Source organism: Mus caroli, chromosome 13, assembly GCF_900094665.2.
Source record: "Mus caroli chromosome 13, CAROLI_EIJ_v1.1, whole genome shotgun sequence".
In the NCBI taxonomy this organism is placed as follows: domain Eukaryota; kingdom Metazoa; phylum Chordata; class Mammalia; order Rodentia; family Muridae; genus Mus; species Mus caroli.
This window is the reverse complement of record NC_034582.1, coordinates 31,380,750-31,401,433: the sequence shown is the minus strand read 5'-3', so window position 1 is coordinate 31,401,433 and position 20,684 is coordinate 31,380,750. Positions and strand designations below refer to the sequence as shown.

The following is a 20,684-nucleotide window of genomic DNA, read 5'->3' as shown; positions in this document are numbered from 1 at the left end:
CACTTTGTAGACCAGGCTGGCCTCGAACTCAGAAATCCACCTGCCTCTGCCTCCCGAGTGCTGGGATTAAAGGCGTGCGCCACCACGCCCGGCTGTTTTAATTTTTTTACACTGACTTTTTAATCTATATTATATTTACAGGATTAACAGAGATTTTGAATGTAGATTAAAAAATTAAATTTAGAAATAAGCTTCAAGTCAAAGTACTAAGTTTAACTCCATAATGTTTGATAAATAGATTTACCTTTAGATGCTGATCTCTGTAAAGTAGGGAAAGTGGTGGCGGCCTTGGTAATGGTGGTAAGCGACTTAGTCACTGTACCCTTACTGAAGACACCACAACCAAGGCAACCCTTATGGAAGAACGCACTGAACTGGGGACTGGCTTAGAGTCTCAGAGCCTTAGTCCATTATCATCATGGCTGGGAGCATGGTGGCACACAGAGCATTTGAGCAGTAGCTCAGAGCTACGTCCTAGTCCATGGACCGAGAGAAAGACCCTGCACCTGGCAAGGGCTTCTGAAACCTCAAAGCCTGCCCTCCAGTAACACAATTCCTCTGACAAGGCCACACCTACTCCAGCCAGGCCACACCTCCTAATTCCTTTCAAATGGTTCTACTGCCTGATGACTAAACACTTGAGTATATGAGCCTATGGGACCATTCTTATTCAAACAACCACATTAGTGAAGGTGATGGTGGTGGAGGCAGTTATGATGTGGTGATGGTGATAATGGAATATCTGCTACCCATACCTTACAAGGAGCTGATAAGCCAACCAAGTGTGTGACACTATGGAAACTTTAGAATGCGGAGCAGTATCAGTTGCTACTATGGAAGTATGAAGTCAGTGTGCATCATCGGATTTATTTGAAGCAACTAGAACTGAAAAAGTATCAGCCGTGGGTCCTTCTTAAAATCAGCAGTGACAAAAACTGTGTGTGGGCAGGGACTAATTTTCTTGTACCTTCCCCTTAGCAGCTGAGGGTAAGCTCACGTGAAGGCACAGCTATGGCCTCCAGAGAACAGTCACTCTGCAGTGCATCGGCTCTAGTCCTGGGTAGCACAGAAGATAAGGATGGGCTGTCAATACCATAATGATACAGGTTTGAGTTCCACAGTACCTTTCTGGGACCAAGTAGATGTGTCTCAGTGACTTTGGATGCCAGCAAATGTCACACTCAGACAGTGGTATCAGAAACAGAAGATAGACTTTATTACAGAGGGGGTTTTTGTTTGGTTGGTTGGTTGGTTTGGTTTGTTTGTTTGTTTGTTTGTTTGTTGTTTTTGTTTTTGTTTTTTTGAGACAGGATTTCTCTATGTAGCCTTGGCTCTCCTGGAACTCACTTTGTAGATCAGGGTCCTCAGACTCAAAGATCTGCCTGTCTTTGCTTCCCAGGTGCTAGGATTAAAGGCATGTGCCACCACACCCAGCTATTAAGGAGAATTATTTTAAAAGATGTATTTTAAGCACACTGTAACTGTCTCCAAGAGCATGTGCCACCATGCTGCCTGCTATGGTGCTAACGGACTAAGGCTCTGAGACTCTAAGCCAGTCACCAGTTCAGTGCGTTCTCCCATAAGGATTGATTTGGTTATAGTGTCTCCTCACAGCAATAGGACAGTGACTAAAGGTATCAGATCCCGTTACAGATGGTTGTTAGCCACCATGTGATTGCTGGGAATTGAACTCAGGAACCCTGGAAGAGCAGTCAGTACTCTTAACCACTGAGCCATCTCCCCAGCCCCCTATTAAGGAGAATTTTTTAAAGTGTGAGAATTTGAAGAAAGTAGGGAAAACCTAAGGTTTTTGGGGTTTTGATTTTTAATGTATGTATATGTATGTTGCCTATATTTATGTTTGTGAACCATGTGCATGCCTGGCACCTATTGTATCCTCTGGGAATGGAGTTAGAGACAGTTATGTGCTACCATGTGGGTTCTGGGAATTGAGTCTGGGTCCCCTAAAAAAGCAGTCAGTACGTATAACCACCAAGCTGTCTCTCTAGCCCCAGGCCTAAGACTGATGAAGGCTCAACAGAGAAAGAAAGCAAAGTTTTTAGCACCAGTGAAGGGGGCTCCAAGAAGCTGACCTCTGAGAGGCCTTGAATAAAGACTTATTGAGAATTATGAGTAAGATTTTGATAAGGGATTCTATTAGTTATCCTATTAGAAGGCCCCATGCTCTGTGCATGTTCCCCTGGCTGAAACAAGTTGATCATGCTCAGTTCGTGTCCTGCCTGTCCAGTTAGGGGTGGCTGAAGCCCATCTGCCCTCATCTCTGAAGCCCCCTTTTAGCTGTTGATCTTGACTGCTAGTCACTGGCCTCCTAGTTGTAGACCTTGCAGATGTCTTCCTGGCTATGCTCTTTGTTCTCATGTTTATATGGTGGCTTGTGCTTCATCATGGTGGATAAATGACTTATCTAGCTGTCAAGATTTAACTACAGAGCTGGGCCTTTAATCCCAGGAATCGGGAGGCAGAGGCAAGCGGATTTCTGAGTTCAAGGCCAGCCTGGTCTACAAAGTGAATTCCAGGACAGCCAGGGCTACACAGAGAAACCCTGTCTCAGAAAAAACAAACAAACAAACAAACAGATTTAACTACAAGTGTTCCTAGTTACCTCGTGTTTAACTCTTGATTCTTTGGGCAAATTGGATTTCCTAAAATGGATGGAGGCTTTGAGAAACTGTCTTCACCTACAGTTTAGCCTCTGCTGATCAGTTGCTTTAGAAGCAGTGCTATGTAAACAAGCATGTGTCCCACAGAGAGCCCATGGATCCTAGGCAGCCAGTCCACCGACACTGGCCTTACTTCTCAGAGCCTCTGCCTGTCTCTTATTGGGTCCACTTGGCTAACTCACAACCAGCTACAAGCTTCTTTATTTCTCATGCCTATTGTTCCCACCCTTAAAGTTTTAATTCGATATTCTTTTTAACCTTAATGTGTATTCTAACTGTAATGTGGGAGCAACTTGTTTTCCTTTTCTCCCCAACTGCCTATCATGAATTCCTCCTTCAGTAGGGTAGGGAGATATAAGCCAGGACCACTTGTGCAGCCAAGGCTGGCCAGGGTCATGTCATCAGCCTGAGCTGCTCTGGGCAGTGGCAAGCAGAAAGGATCAGTTTCCCGAGCCACTGCAGAGCACTGATGAAGAACCGCCACTGTGGTTCATTCTTTCTGCAGGCTGGTAGAGACTGGTCTCATCCACCAAAAGTAGTGTCCATCCAGTGCATGTCTCAGGAGCCGTGACTCCTACTGTGAGCACAGAAGTGGATGGAGGATGCTCAGATGTGGAGGTTGACACCTCTGCTAGGGGCTCAAGGAGGCCTTCAGATATTGATGCTTCTCTTACTTGGTATCAGATTCTATTGCTATGAAAAGTTACCATGACTTCAACAACTCTAAATAAAGAAAGCGTTTAGCTTTGGCTTGCTAGCAGAGGTTTAGAGGTTAACCCTTCAGAGGTTTAGTCCATTATCAGCAAGGTGGGAAGCAGGCAGCACATAGGCAGATATGATGCTGGAGGAGGTGAGAGTTCTACGTCCAGATCTGCAAGCAGGACTTTGGGCCTGACTTGAGCTTTTAAAACCCCAAAGCCTACTCCCAGTAACACACTTCCTCCAATAAGGCCATACCTCAAATATATATATAAAAGCCTATGGGGTCAAATAATATATATATATATATATATATATATATATATATATATATATATATATATATAAGCCTATGGGGTCATTCGTATTCAAATCACCACACTTGGTATCTGATTGGAAGGAAAACTCAGTAATAGCCTTGGGGGACCTTGGTAAGGGTGTTATTCCCCCCAAAGTCCATAGTGAATTTTCCATATACTAAGTTAGCTCCAAGACTTGGCTTGAGAGCAGAGTTGAAGGGTGCCAGAGAGCCACCACCAGTAGGCTGACCCAAGGAAGCAAAAACCCTGGCCTCACGAGGGCCACTGTCATGTCAGACTCTGGCTTTGCCCTCTCTTCCTGCCCCATCCAGAGTAACTTCCTACAGTAAACTAAGGGCCACGAGCCTCTTGCTTCCCTTGAAAAGAGGGGAGCCTGAGCATGTGGCCAGCAGCCTATCCCCACAGACGAGACCCCTTCACAGTGGCCCCATCCCTACAGCTGATGTACAAGGCATTGCACTGTCTTTGAGGCCTGGCCATGGCCATTCTGAATGAAAGATGGCACAACTAGAAAGCAGACTAAGGGGCATTGACAAATAACTATAAACATTGGGCATCTGGGAGGAGGGAAACAGGAGGAAGGTTCAAATATGAAGGGCGGGCATCCGAGAAAGGTGTGGCCATGGGAAGCAGCTGCTTATTTCAGGATGGCATAGCTTGACATTTCCACAAGTGTGGTATAGATAGCCTTGTCCTATCCGCTAGCCAAGATATGTCTTTACCCAGACATTTCAGAAAAGACAAGAATCTTGCCCATGCACTAAAATGTCTCCTTGACCCTGTGACCTGGGAGTTCTGGAGGAACATTCAGGAAGTAGCTCCTTGATGCCTGTGTTAACAGAGTCTGTGTTCTGCCCCATGCATGTGTGGCTACTGATGTCCTGGTTCCCCGCACTTCCCTGTCAACTCTTTCTCAATGCTTCCAGCACAGCTCTCCTTGCCACTGAGCTGGAATAAGATCTCACATAGGACTGGGGGCCCCTCTGAGGCCCTGCCAGGCAGTCTGGATTATACTGATATTTTTCTCCCAGTGACTGTTGTGATGTGCTCTACAACCTGGCTGCTAGAGGGAGAGATACAGGGGAGTGCAGTTAGTCAGAAGTGACCCTGGATTGTAATGTCATTCTTGCCAGTGCTAAAGCACTGGAAAGAAATTACTGCTAACCACATACCTAAAGTCCTTGGGTGTCACTCATAGCTCCCTGTGGGCCTGTGAGCAAGGAATCACTATGTAGTTGCTGCAAACCTGAGGGCCCAAGGACAAGAAAAGTGCTCGGGATGGCCAGCAATACAAGAGCTGTAGGAACCTGCCAGCTGAGGCTGTCACTAGGGCCCTTTGTTTCTGTTGTTTCTCAGCCTCTCTAGCACGTGCTTCATTGACATCAGAATTGAGGGCACAGGAAGGGGACCTGCTGCCAGCTGTCAGCATCCTGTTAGGAATAGTTTGGGATAGAATGCACCCAGAGAAACTTCCAGAAAGCACTGGATGTACAAAGTGATTGAGCACAACCAGAGAAGAGGACACTCACTGTGAATCATGGGGAACCTTTTCATCAAACTTCCCAAGGCAGCTTTTGAAAGGGGACAGGAAATAAGGGCATTGCATAGGCCTGAATCTGAAACTGAGTGTGACCCTGACTCCTACCCAGAGTCTCTCAGCACTGACTCCTGTGGGAGACTTTTACCTTGGCTTGGGTTCTGCTGTGTTCAGAACTGAGGAAACCATGTCTCTCGGTAATGACCCCTCAATTCTGGAAGCCCACAAAGTCCAAAACTTAAGAGAATCACATAATGCAGATGACAGAACTGTTCCCTGTCCAGCCAAGTAAGGTACTGAACAGTTATCAACTGGTAACAATGACAAACTGAAAGCAGCTAAAGCAGAGGTAGGCTGGAGCATCTGCAGTGGATGAGCAGGGCTGACCTTTGTCCTGAGCAGTGTCTCTGAGCCTGCCTTCTTATTCACCCTAATGATAGGGGTCCTGAGGGAGTGAATAAGAGCAGCCTAGTACCCAGTGTTCATCAGAGATGCCTCCCAGAACAGTGAACAGACATATATCAGGCATAAAATTTTTGCAACCTACTTTTAATAAGGGTTCAACCGATTCTATAGCCCACCACCCAGCAGAGGTTGTGGAAGAGAAAAGTTATTAGGATATGAGGGAAATGGACCTGTTCAGCAATTGTTCCTTGGGGGTGAGCTTGATCCTCTTAGGCAGCAGTTCAGTCCTGTAGCAAACACTAAATATGATTAAGCAGCTGCAGACCAGTCCGCTAGGCAGGCAGACACCACACACTAACTGGCAGCTACAGTCCAGTCTTTTCAGCAAGCCAACATCAGGCACCAACCAGCAACTATATATATTTCAATCCTGAAGAAATCGCCAGGCTCTCTAACTGGCCTGAGGTGAGGCCACAGAAGCAGCAAGCTGCTGCAGGAACCTCACAAGCAGTTTGTGGGCAAGTTTCTCTCAATGTTAGAGTTATCCCAACTTGAGCTCAACAACACTGTGTGAGGCTAACAATACATGGGTGTCTTTATCAAATAATAAATGCGGAACAAACCAAACCTAGGTTCAGTGCTCCTCTCCCACCATGTTTATACTCCTTTATCAAAGCCTCCTTTCACATGTCTGCTATATCCAAACATCCTTTCACCAGTGTCTGCTTCAGGAAAACAGTTTGCTCTAGCAACTGTCACCTGTGTGCTCCAGCAAACCATCACTTGATATAACTAACTTTCCAAAGAACTACAAGTTTCCACTTGACAGGAGTTTGCTCATTCTGACCTGTAACCAAGGAAGGATGGTGAGCATTTGCACAGCCTTGCCACTAACTGTATTGGGACAGGGCCTACTGATGAGCTGCCGGTGACCTCAGTGTTGAGTTCAAGGGCTGACGTGTACCAAGCTTGGGTCTCACCCTTAGTGTAGAAGCATGACCTCCAGTGGAACATTGTCTCTGGCAATGCGCCCAGACTCTGCTGTCACTATGCCTGGCCAAGAACCAAGTTGTACTCTGACGTGATGTTTGGGTCTCAGGATTTGCTCAATTCCAAGAAAGGCTGGGTACCTGAGTTGGATCTACTGTTCGGATGCTTTCATTTCACAGAGCCTGTTATGCAATGTTCCACGCGGCTCCTAGGGAATCCAGCCAGGCATGTTTGTCTCCCTGCCTTACCAGTTGTACCCCAGCCCAGCAGAGGTAGGAGAATATGCTAGAACAAGTGCCTGTCTCCTGTTCTTTGTTTTGTTTTTCTCTTTCTATAGATATGCCCTGTTTTATTACAAAGAGTCTCACAAAATGAAAATATCTCAAAAAAGAAAACTAGGCTAACAACCTCCACCTGCAGAATTGAGGAAGACAGGGCAATGTAAGTTTTCTGTTTGCCCAAGACCAGTGGGAAGGTATAAAAAGAACCAATTTAAAAATTACTGCTATTACCTAAGCCTGAATAAGGGGGCCCAGAAGACCTAGTCACCCCTTCTAGAGACCCTAATAAGGGCATCTTAACAGAGCTCCTATGCAGGCACGTGGCAGTTCAGGATTTTGTCTTCTGGTTGTTTTCTTTCCACTCAGACCCTACATGGTTCAAAACTAAGATGGACAGGATGGGGCAGGATGGTAGCTCTGGGAAAAGGTCTCCCAGCACCACTGCCCTGGGCCCTGGGCCCTGGCCCTAGTTCCTATCTAGTCCCTAGGGATGTTATATTTCATATATTTTATATGAAAAGGAATAAAAACTATAAAATCTGAGAGATTAAGGAAAAGGGGGAGCCAGGGGAGTAGACAGCTGCAGACCTTGCTCAGGCCAACTTGACCTCTTCTTTGACCCCTTTGACTTCTAGCTTCTCCTCCTTGATTTTCTCCAAGAAGACTTCTTTTTTCTGTGACTTCTTTTTTTTTTTCTCTCTCTCTCTCTTCTGGATCTTTGCCTTTCATCCTCTGTTTTGACTCTTTTGGGTTTTTTGAAGTTAAAAGACTTCTTACAACTACCTTCTCCCTCGGAATCTGAGTCAGACTCCTTCCTTACAGGCAGTGGGTTTGTCAGAGGAGCAGATGGAGGTGCATTTGTCAGCGTCTTCCTCATCCCCATCACCACTGTCCTGTGGGGTTGCCAGGGGCATAGGACAGCATTCTTAAGTTCTCAAGAGCCTCTGCTTGATCTTTTCTAGGTATTTATTAGTGTTCTTGTTAGTCATATCGGAGGGCTGTAAAGCTTAAAACTCTATCCAAAGTATTCAAAGCAGCCATTGTATGGTAGCTCTTTAGGAATCTGTGTCCAGGGCCACAGCTGTTTTGTAAGTCCAGCACGAAGCAACATTACAGATGGTATAGCCACCTCCTTATCTGCCTTCTCGCAGCATTAGCATAGGCTAGTTGAAACTCTTGAACTCCACATATCCTTTGATGGTCAGATTGAAGCAACATAACCAATCCCCTGATGGGAAATCTGAGCCACACTGTAAGACCAGTGCACTAGGCTAGAGCATCTCCATTGCTTTGGACATGACTGGCTTGAAAATGGCTTCATAGAGCCCATCATGAATCCTATCTTGGAGTGGGTAGTTAATGGCATAGTATTTGCCTTTGCCAGCCCCAATATCCGATAGTTCCGCAGTTTCCAAGAAATATTCTCCATATTTATGAGAGAACACGGTCATAACCCAGCTATACATGGTGACTAAGCTGGGCCCTGCACATAAGCACTCGCCATGTGCCTCCCTACATTTGGACTCTGGGCGTAGCTAGAACAGTTGTTGAGTGTTCCCCATACCTGTTGTCTAGTTGGTTCCCTGCTGCTCTGTGAAACAAGCAGGAAGTAGCAGGGGCAGGTTTAGGATTCCTGGCAGGGCAGATCCATTCCACTGGCAGGTCTTTCTACCCCCACTTCTGGCTGTTGAGCCCAGCTCTCCTACCCATGAGCCTAGGTTCATTGGATGGTGGTTCCACTTCTGAAGAGTTAGCAGTGAAGACCTCAAGGACTAAGATAGTTCTGTTTTCTTAGATCCTACTTGCAATTGAATAATCTGTCTTTTTCAAATAGACTCAAATGCCAATTCTGAAAGTTTATAGAAGAAAAGTATGATCCATTTTAATGGCCAATTCATGCACAGTGATTGTCTGGCTGCAGAAGTCAGTTGTAGGCTCTGAGGGGGCTGTAAATGAAGCTGCTAATTGCACTCCTTAGTTCCTTTGATGTGACCCTTTAACCTACAGCCTAGTGGCAGCATGCTCTATCATCGGTGTTGCAGCCTGAATCCCCCCAACCTCCTGTATGTGCTGATGCCTTGTACAGGCACAAAAAAATGCAACAGGACAGTTAGATGTACATTTGTGGGCTCTGCTCCATAGCACTCATTGAGATAGCTGTTTGGAGTTCCTTCCCTGTGAAAATTCATTGTTTCCCTTAACCTCTTCTGTAATTGCTCTGGGTTAATCCCCGTATCCCTGGATTATGGCCTAAAACTCTCTGCTCAGCCAACATTATACTGTTCAGTTCTGTTTAGCAGTCAGTGCACATTCTTGTTGCAGGAAGTGGTTGTCCTATTGCTGGTTTTGTCCACCTGCTTTCATTGGGTCTGTAATTACACACTTAATTAATCATAGCAGATCTGGGTTTCACAGTAACCAGCATAGAACCTTACTGCCACAGGTTGCAAGACACCATCACTTTCAGTCACCAGGTAAAGCCATGCATCACTGATGATGGGATAGGTATGTCCTGAGGAACTTGTCATTAATCCATGTTATTGCTGTGGAATTATCATAAAGACTCTGTTCACACAAACTAATATGGCTACAGCACCACAGGCAATATGATCTTATATGGCCGCCATCACATAGGACATGTGCCTTTGACTGATGTGGTAGGTGACCATACTTACTGGACACTACCCACTTGCCTGTCCTGATCTGAGCTGCCCTGTGTTGCTGTGAGAGCAACAGAATTCAGAAATTCCATGCCTTCCTGCTCCTCCTTCCATCAGTCACCAACACAGGTGCATTTAAAGTCAGTAAGTACGTGTGAACATCATGTGAGTGTTGCATCTCTGTTGTCTCTCTTAGGAAGAGATCCCCATCTACAGAGGAGACCAGAGATGCCTCAACCTCTGGGACAGAGAGTAGACAGGCTTTTTTTTTGTTTGTTTGGTTGGTTGGTTTTTGGGTTTTTTGGGTTTTTTGAGACAGGGTTTCTCTGTATAGCCCTGGCTGTCCTGGGACTCACTTTGTAGACCAGGCTGGTCTCGAACTCAGAAATCTGTCTGCCTCTGCCTCCCAAGTGCTGGGAATAAAGGCATGCACCACCACCGTCTGGCTGGCTTTTCTTGAGTGAACATCAAGGGGGCCTCTATTAATAGTAAACTAGGCAGAGAGGCACAGAAGTTGGAGACCCTCAGCCTGACTACAGTGTGTGAGATAGTCAAAGACAGGCAGTAGGCAGCTAAGGGATGTAGAACATACAAGATCCTAGACAGACAGATCTCATTCACCCTTACATTTACTTAACACTGCTCACATTATCAAGATCTGATTGCATGAACCCACCCCAAGCCATAGAATTATACAACTGGACAGATTTATTTAAGAGTTGGAGGTATGTCTAATATAACATGCATGTAGCCCTGGATTCTATCCCAACACTGAAAATTTAAATGGACTTTAAACACCCAACTGATGGCTAGGAGGTGATTGCACACACCTTTCATCCCAGTACTTGAGAGGCAAAGACAGGCCTCTATGAGTTCAAGGCCAGCCTGGTCCATGGATCAAGTCTAAGACAGCAAGACTTCATAGAGAGACCATGTCTGGAAAAAAAACAATGTAAATTTTTTTTAAAAAAAACCTAACTGATACTTGGGTCAAAGTGACTTGTAAGTTGGGTGCTTTTGGCCTCTGTCTGTTTCCCAGCCCTAGGTGACTGGGGTTTGGGAAGCTTCCGTTAGACTCACTGTCAGGGGACCAGGGGTCAGGATTCATTAGGAATGCAGCAGGAAATGCCTTTGTTCCTGCTCTATACACCCAAGTCCACATACCCTGTTATGTGGGGGCAAGACACATTTGTCAGATGCTTATATCACACAAAGCCTTCAGGCAGGCCACCAGAGGGAGCATAAGTTGGAAAAACAAGCAAACCTCTTTGAAAGCAATTTGGAAGCTCCCTAGAGAGTCCGAAGAATGTCATACCTATTCCGAGTAATTCTGCTTCTAGAAACTCTCATTAACAAAAATATCAGGCACACATACAAAAAGACATATTAACCAGCATTAACCAAAAAGAGGCTACATGTCCATAATGGGAAACAACTCAACACATTACAAGGCATCTTTCTAATGAAGTACTATACCAATATTAAAGATATTCATTCAGGGGCGGGAGAGATGGTCCAGCAATTAAGAGTGCTTTCTACTCTTATAGAGAACCAAGAACCCACCTTGGATATCTCACAACAATCTGTAATTTCAGTTCCAGAGAAGTGTGACACCTCTTGCCCTTGTTGGCATCTGCACTCATAGGCACATAACCACACACACACACAGAGAGACAGAGAGAGAGAGACAGAGAGAGAGAGAGAGAGAGAGAGAGAGAGAGAGAGAGAGAGAGTTTTTAAAAGTCTTTCTTGAAAGGGAAGTTAGATCAGACAGTGGTAAATGATCATAACAGGAAGTCCCATCCTGTTTGGACTCAGCTAAGGGTTTGTGATTGTTTTAAATGTCAGCTTGCCACAAGCTAGAATCACCTGGGAAGACAGTCTCAATGAGACTATCTAAATCAGTTTGGCATGTAAACATGACTGTGGAGATTGTCTTAATTGCCTTAATTGATGTGGGAAGAAGACCCAGCCTGAAAGTAGGGGGCACTATTCCCTTGGTTTGAGTCCTGGGCTGTATAAAAGTAGAGAATGCTAGCGTATGTGTATTTATACCTGTCTGCTCTTGACCCTGGATTAAGCTGCTTCAAGTTCCTATCAACCTGACTTCCCTGCTAGAAAATGACTGTGAAACTCTGAGCTAAAATAAATTGCTCTTACCAGGCAGTGGTGGTGCACAGAGGCAGGTGAATCTCTGAGTTCAAGGCCAGCCTAGTCTACTGAACGAGTTCCAGGACAGCCAGAGCTACACAGAGAAACCCCATCTCAAAAAACAATAATAATGATTATAATTATTATTATTATTGTCATGTCCTCACCACAGTAAAAATGAATCTGAAACAGAATCTTAATACCACAGGTGTGAGTCAGTCCACTGCTACACACATTTTTATGGTTCTCACTTTTCTCAGAATAATTCAAGAAGCAGGATATAGCCCATGTTTTCTTCAATTTATTCTCTCTGTCCTGTGATCCCATACCTGTGCCTCCAGGATGAGCCCTTGCTGGCTTTGACACTTTTCAAGGTCCGAGTGCTCTTGTGTTTCTGTGCTGCTGCCCTTACACGTGCCTGTCCCCAATCCTGCCCCAGCACTGTCTCTGGGAAGTCTAACCTAACTCCTGGATGTCTCACCTGGATTCCTCTAGGTCTGCCAGAACAGGGGATGTTCATCCTTCAGCTTGAATGACATCTTTTATTTAGCAAATGCCTGTTTGCTGTATGATGGTGACCAACTTTCCGCCTATAGGCCTTTCCTGTCTCCATCTCTCTGCTGAGCCCTTGCCCTCAGATCCTTCCTGCTCAGTACCCATTGGTCTGCTAGGCACTGTTGTCTGCCAAGACTGTAGGACTCAGTGATGTGATATGTACAGTTCATCCTACTGACTTGTGAGCAGAAGGCAGGCATACGAGGAGGGAACTGGCATGCACTTGAGTGCATCACCTCATCCAGGGCCTAGGCACTGATCACATGTGCTCTACAGGCTACTCAGAGAAAAGAGCAGACTGCTGACTTATCTCCTGAGCTGATGACCTGTGGGCAGCTGATGGTTAGGAGGAAAGCCACATGCTGGGAGAGGGCAGAAAACAGCCCCACCTCCAGGTACCTCAGGACATTTGTTCTTCCTCATGTCTCTGATATCTGCTCCCTGGCAGATTCTTACCAGCTGCCCAGAGACCTTACACCACACAGGTACCTCGCTAGCCAAGGGACCTCACACTATAGAAAAACATCCCTGGCTATAAAACCTATACCACACAGGTACCCCAGCAGTTCAGAAACCTCACACTACAGAGGTACCCCACTAGTTCAGTGTCTCCACACTACAGAAATATACTGGCTCAGAGAACTCAGGTGAGAGGTGAGACTGTTGGAGCACAGAGAACTGTAAAGACCTCCTAGAAGTGCTCAGGCCTGTCATTTAGCAGAAAAAGATGTTGGGACCAAAAGGAAGACAAGGAGAACATTCTTTCAGGTAGATATGGGACTGTGGCCCAGCACCCCATCAACACAAGCCAAGGCCATTCTGAGATTACAGAGCCTTACCAGAGGCATCCACAATAGATCTGCAGATGACAGTACATTTCTACAGAAACTGAACATGAAAGGGGCACCTAGCAGATCAAACTATCTGCCATCTGAATTTCTTCTCAGTCCTCAGTCTCTGCTCCTCACAAGACAGTAATCTCTGAGCAACTCCCAGCAGTCTCACCTGCTGTAGAACAGCTCTGTTACAGAGCTCTTAGATAATCCCATCCCATAGGAGCCTTGAGAGGAGGATGGAGAGCTCTGCCAATCACTCATAGGACATTTATCTGTCAAAGCTGCCAAGAAGGGCACCTGTAAAACGGGGTGTGGTGGTACCTTTAATTTCATCACTCAGGCAGGTGGGTCTCTCTGAGTTCAAGACCAGCCTGGTCTACCTAGTGAATACCAGGACAGCCAGAGCTATGGTTATATAGAGAGAATCTATTTCACAAAACAAAACAAAACAGACCAGAAAACAAAACCTCCTGTTAATGCTCCAACATAGAACAAATAAAAACACACTCCGAGCGAGTTGACCCATGTGAACTGTTAAGTAAAGGCACATGTGTGTCACCTAGATCAGTTATGTAGATATTTCCAAATAGTGATTTGGTTACTTTGTTTAAAAAACTATTTGTCTTTTAACTTTTCTGAAAAGACTTTGATAGTGTTTTCAGAGCCCGTGGGTCTGTTTCAGATGAGAAGGATCCATACTAGCCATGCCTTCGGTTTTGAAGGAATAAATGTATTAAGTATACAGCAAGCAGGAATAAAAACTAAAGCAGTAAAAAAACAGGAGGACCTGAGATCAGATATAACATTCAGAAACCTACTGGACAAGCTCCTGGAACCAGAACAGCCAGCTAGAGTGTGTGCTAGAGAGGAAGGTCCCAGGATAACGTCTATTTGTGGGTGAGTCTTCTAATTGGCCATCCACCACAGACAGTTCATGTTCGCCACGGGATAAACAGCAGCAGAGCCTTGCTTCGGGAATGTGCCGAGGAATGATTTCCCTCCCAGCTGTGTCCAAGGACATGAGGTTCTTATTCCAAAAAGCTGCTCTCCTAGTCTCAAGGACATGGCGTCTTCATGCTTGGGCTGGTGTCTGTTCTCCTTTATGTTTCTCATAGGGATGGGTAGACAAGGGGTCTTTGGAGACATGCTGAAATAAACATGCTTAGGTCTGAAATGGGGCGGGGCGGGGGGGGGGCAACTCAGCCTCCAGAGCCAACTCCTCAATGAGTTAAACAGCACCAAACAATTTACTAATATATTTTACAAATGTATTAATATATACTTTCTGCTGTTTACTAATGTATTACAAGTATTTAGGGTTGAGAAAAGCGCTCGTCTTTCTTTTAAGACATGTGGCTCAATCCATCAGTAACAACTTAAGGTTATCACGTTGAAAATCCCAAAGAAGTCCTTGGCTCCACTCACTGGTATTGTGATATAATTCCTTAGAAATCCAGAGAATAAATGAATGAATGAACACAAAAGCTCCACCCAGCTAATCATAGACCTAATGAAGGATCCAGCCATATTTATCCAAGTGTTCAGTTCTGCCTCTGAGAAATGCAGCTTCCCAGGTCCCATCCGCCTGGCATTCCGTGTGCCAATGAGAACACAGACCACAGACACAGAAGCAAGTTCACCACTGTGATTTTGTCCAGAATTATTCTAGAGAGCTCCTTCCCACCTTTGCTGGCAACTGGGGCACCTGCCCTGATGCCTGCCTGCTCAAGTGCAGACTCCATGCAAGGCAAATGCATGGGAACCAGGGAAGTCGGGAGGCTGCTGCAGCTGCCCACATTGGTACGGGTGACCCACACTGACTCTGTTCCTTGCTAAGGGCATACTCCTTTGCCTCTCTTTAAACCTCGGCACTAAGGAAGGAAAAGAACCCTTGAGAAGAAGTACATGCCTTCAGTTCCAGCACTGGGTACAGAGGCAGGTGAATCTCTTAAGTTTGTGGCTAGCATGATCAACAAAGCAAGTTTTAGAGCTTCAAAGAGAAACCTTGGGGGGTGGGGGGTAGCAGGGGGACCCTGAGAGAATCTGGGTTCTGACACATGACTACTCTGGGTGGCAGCCCTGGCCGTTGGGAGTGTGCTCTCATTTGCCTTTCTAAAGAGCAATTTCTCGCCCCAGATGGTCCATAGAGAGTGTCCAAGTGCTGAGATCCACACAGACGTCCCAATGCTCAGCACTTTCTTCCCCAGTTCTGTTTGTTCCTTAAAGTATCGCCTAGGAAGTGTCCCTAGTGAGAAACCATGACAACTACTCTTTGTTTTAGAAAAGGGACAGCCCTACATTGCTACTGCAGCATCTGAGGTAGTAGGAGCTGGGATACCAACAAAGACACTTAGTTTAAAAGGATATGAGGAAAGACAGGGAATAGGAGCCTGGTGAGCATAGACTCCCAACCCCAGCTTAGACCCAGCACAGGCTGCTGTCTGTAGGGGAAGGAATTCTCATGGGGTGGAAAGTTCTGCACATGAATGGGTCTGCCTGCAGCTGACAGCCAGGGAGCTTGGTAGATAGCCTTGCCATCTCCAAATACCAACACTGGCCATGGTAACATTTGAGAGAAGGGGGAGGGGGTCTCACTAACCTTCCACAGTGATACTAGGGGATGGAAAATAAGAAGAGCAAAGGCACATGGGAATGAACTTTAACCCTGTGCAGTTTTCAGAGGATCAGCCTGCCATGACAGGCACTTGCACATTCTTGTAAGAAATGAAAGCATGCTGGTGCACACATCTATAATTCCAACGACTGAGAGGCTGTCAGAGGATGGCCCAAGGGTAGTCTGAATTACATAACAAGACTCTTTTTCAAACCAAATAGCTGACAAAGTCCAACAATTCTTAACCAGTGTCTTTTCTTTGCCTTCAGGTCCATATTGGCCAACTATACTCAACTGACAAGCTTATCATTGAGAATCAAGAGAAGCCCAGGACATAGGAAGCCAGCACTAGGAAACAGCCTCCGCAGCAGAACTGACCACCTCCAGCATCCATTCTATATGGTGGAACCTCCCAGTACTGGGTGAAATAGCCACTGCTCTGCCTGCCTTGTAGGCACTGACAAACTGAGTCCCATTTGCATTCTGTCACAGCTGTTATGTGAAGAAATGGCTGTGTATCCTCATTTTGGGTGTAAGAGTGAAGAGCTGGAGGTCACTCAGAATAATGCTATATGTTATTGTGTCTCCTCACCATCCTACCCCATCTTAAAGATCACCCACATTTGTATAGAGCTTTTGCAGACTCTGTGTCTTGGTCCTTAACAGTAAACATAATTATATCTCTATCCTTTTGTACCAAATAAACCCATTACAATGAATGTGCATTTATTTCCTGACACGGCAGGAATGGTGGAAGTGGGAACTCAAAAGGAGGGCCCCACCCCACCGACAACTGAAGATTGCAAGAGTTAGCACCAGTTCAGACACAGGTAATGAGGACATGGATCAAGATGAGGAGTCTAAGGTACACCCCGCCACTCAAACCTACAAATGCAGATTCCCAAGTCCCTCCACATCCCATGCACACTGGAATCTCAGTTCTGGCAATCCCCAAGGAAAGCCATGCACTGAAGTGTGTCATATGTAATCCTGAGACACCAGGGGCACTGGGAATGTCTTATGAATGCATGTTACCTTGCTGTTTAACACCTTAGAGTCAGCAGGGGGTAAAGAACCCAAAGATGGAATATTCAGAATACAGTTCTCAAGGTTAGAGAGATGGCTCAGCTCTTATGAGTACATTTGAAAATTTAAAAAGTATGTTTTGCTCTTGTAGAGGACCCAGGTTTGATTTCCCAGTATTCCAGGGGCTCCCAACCATTTGTAATCCAACTTCCAGGGATATGATGCCCTCTGAAGGCTGCTACAGTACCAGGTGTGCACATGGTGCACATACATACATGCTAGCAAAACATTCATGAGCATAAAAATTAAACCTTAATTTAAAAATTAATAACAATAAATAAAATATGGTTCTCCAGGTAACTCTGATGATCAGTCATTCAGCCCTGACCTTTGAGCTTTTCCCAGGTATTAATGATGCCATATGTTGTATAAAATCCATTCCTTCCAAACACAGGGCACATACCACATAACATCTTCCTTAACTTCAGGGAGGTTCCAGGGACCTATCTCACAGGAAGAATTTCTTCTTGATGCTAAGTAGACTGGATTCACATCAAAGCTGGACCATGCATGTAAGTAGTGTGGGTACTACAGTGGCTAAGGCAATGTGTCATGAATTCCTGTGGCATTCATGTGAATTAAGTCCAAGCAGTCTGTCACCCTACCTAAAAAGTCATGGCCATGGGGCTAGGCAGATGAATCCATGCACAGTAAAGTAAAGCCACACAAGCCTGCGTTCAGAGTCCCAGCGCCCAGCTAAACTGGACAGACTGCCAAGCTAAGCCTGGTGGCAGAGGAGCAGACAGATGAATCCTGGAAGCTCATTGGATAGCCCATCTAACCAAATTGGTCAGTTCCAGCTCCAAGAAGAAACCTTGCATCCAAACCTAAGGTGAAGAATGATTGAGGAAGACACCCAGTGGCCTCCACATGTGTGCACACATATGTATATGTGCCCACATGAACATATACACATGCATTCAGCACACACACATAAAGTAGGAGTGAGCCAGGTGTGGTGTTGCACATCTGTTATCCTTGGCACTTGAAGGCTGGAGCAGGAGCGCTGTGAGCTTGAGACTAGTTTGGGCTACATACAAATTCTAAGCTAGCCAACATTACATAGATCCTATCACAGGTGTTCACCCTGGCATCTGTACAGTGTGGTCTCTGTCATGATGTGCACAGCCTTTTACTTTTTTGCAGTTAAGATTTCTTAATTTTTTAAAACTAGTTTGCAACATAATGAGTTTTGTCTTAACCAGTGTTCTATTGCTGCGAAGAGTCACCATGACCACCACAGCAACTCTTATAAAGGAAAGCATTCAATTAGAGCTGGCTTACAGGTTCAGAGGTTTAGTTCATTGTTGGTGGGGAGCATAGCAGCACACGGGCAGACATGGTGCTGGAGAAGTAATTGAGAGCTCTACATCTAGATCTATAGGCACCAGCAGAAGAAAGAGATGCTGGTACTGGCTTGGGCTTTTAAAACCCAAAACCCACCCCCAGTGACACACTTCTGCCAACAAGGCCGCACCTACTCCCTCTCAAGTAGTGCCACTGCCTGAATACCAAGCACTCAAATACATGAGCCTGTGGGGGCCACTCTTACTCAAAGCACCACAGGTACCATTTGGGAATTCTAATACCTGTGTGGCATGCTTTGTTCTCATTCATCCAGCAGTGCCACTCTTAGTCTCAAAATGGTCATTGGAAATCATGAATCTCACCCCACTGGATCCATTCCTAGGAGCTGAGGGATTCAAGAAACACGCGGCCTGAGTGAAAGGCAGGTCATCACATGGGAAGTGTGTTCTTCCCTTGGAGCAGTGTCACCCAGCCCTGGTGGAGGTGGCCCCTGCCGCTGCTTACACTGAGCATCAGTAGAATACGTGGTCACTCACCATCCTACATCAACTGTGAACAGCGCTCCCAATTTAAAGTTAAGCACCTGTTATGTGCAACCTAAGTAGTCCCCCTGAAAGTGTCACATGGCGAGCAGAAAGGCAGCTCCCCACAGGATCGCTCCCACAGACAGTCAGAGTAAACTTGGCTTGTTCTGCAAACTGTTGACAGCTGGCTGCCTTCGTGTTAATTAAACCTCATAAATGGGTTTGGACATGCCCAGAGCTTGATAAAGCAGAGCTAATTCTTGTCACTTAGATGGAATTAACTGTATTTGGAATCCGCACAAAACAAAGGAGACTTGAGATGAAAGCCCACAAATAGGAGTTAGCTGCGCAGAACCTCATATTGTGTGTTCCCCAAATGCAGAGGACTATTGAGGTTTGGTCTTTTGCTATCTGTTGTAATGCTAAGTGTGGGCCCCCAAGACCAGGTTGTCCCAGAGGTGAGAGAATCCATAGTCCATATACACACACACACACACACACACACACACACACACACACCTTGGCCCAAAGTTACTTCTGATTGGTAAATAAAGCTACCAATAGCTGGGCAGGAGAGACATACATAGGTGGGATTTAGGTTTCCTGGGCTGAGGGGGTTGAAGCTGCCACGGTTTAGGAGTCAAGAGAAAGTGGCCCTAAGGGCTAGCCAATAGGGGTTAAGAGCAGCCAGATGAAACAAAGGAAGTGATAACTCAGGGTTATCCATAAGAAAGTAGATTCTAACGGTATAGAAGGTAGGCAGCTGCCTAGCTTTTGTAGTGTTCAAAGCTTATTGTAAACATTAAGGGTGTGCGCGTGTGTGTTTTAATCTAGGAACTAAGATTAAAGGCGAGGGAGAAACCCCAGGTCGGGATTGAATAATTTCCACAACAGGGGACTTCAGAGGAAGTGGCATTTAACTGTTTTTGTATGATGCATCCTTCTGCTTGCCTAATGGCCCCAACTGTAGAGCTTGGGCCAGGCAATGTGATGGAGAAGTTGTACCATTGGACCAGACCATCTCAATTCTCCAAGACTGCTCTGCTCTGAAAGTGCCAAAGGTCACTGTGTCCACAGCTGGCAGATGAGAGACGCCACCAGAAGTGGACACAAAAACCACTTGCCAACAAGCAGGATGTGAAAGACTAAACCACATGTTCTCCTCCTGGCATTGAAGAGCACAGAGTAAAACATCAGGTTTTAAGAAAACTCGGAATCACATTTTTGTGACTAAATGGGCTGCCTTTTTGTTGTTAAGTACAATCTGCCCTCTGTAGCACAAGGTTGCACACCCATGGATTCAACCAACCACAGAAGGAAAACACTTAGAAACACATCAGTACCCAGCTTTTTATTGCTGCTGTGACTAGTGATGCAGTATAACCATTACTTGTACCCACTTACAGTGGAGTGGATGGTATAAAAAAAAATGATCTGAACCCCAGAGAAGACTATATCCTTTTTCATGTAAGAAATGAGCATGGCAGATTCTGAACTCCATAGGAGCTCCTAAAATCAGTCCCCTGCAGATACCAAAGGACCATTGTACTTCATAGCAACTGCTATTATGTTCTAGATTAAAGGACATCTTAGGTATTGGGGCCAGGCTATAAAAATACCAAAAGCCAACAAAGAGATGCCCTCAAAAGCAGACGGGGGACTGTCTTATACTCAAGATGATATGCTCTGAATTTGGGAGCTCTCTTTGGGGGGACTTAAACTCACAGACAAAAAGGTCCTTGAGAAATATCACCTGAGCCCAGATGAAGCTACACACAAATACCCAGCACTGGTGAGGAATGCTGTGGTCCTGGGCAAGTGCTCTTCTGCTGAACAATAGTCAAGCCCCATTCTGATGAGACAGTGTTAGCTCTGTATGAGGGAAATTTGTGAAGGTCTACTTATACCAGCCACCAAAGTACAGGCCAGAAGTCACATGGAGCAGCTGGGTCATTGTAATAAGCACACTGATAAGGTCACATGATGTAGCTAGCAAATCTCATTCAGGTACACAGTATTGTAAAAAAAAAAAAAAAA

The 20,684-nt window shown here is 45.5% G+C and overlaps 1 protein-coding gene and 1 pseudogene across 1 annotated transcript in view; one reads left to right on the top strand and one right to left on the bottom strand.

Annotated features, from left to right (window-relative positions):
• Lyrm4 (LYR motif containing 4) overlaps nt 1–16,448 on the top strand; it is a 123,660-nt gene extending 107,212 nt beyond the window's left edge. The window contains exon 3 of the mRNA XM_021180055.2: nt 15,999–16,448. Coding sequence (XP_021035714.1) covers nt 15,999–16,067 — 69 coding nt within the window. The 3' untranslated portion in view covers nt 16,068–16,448. The remainder of the gene's footprint in view (nt 1–15,998) is intronic.
• Nucleotides 7,507–8,379, bottom strand: LOC110308412 (annotated as a pseudogene).
• Nucleotides 16,449–20,684: the final 4,236 nt, after the last annotated feature.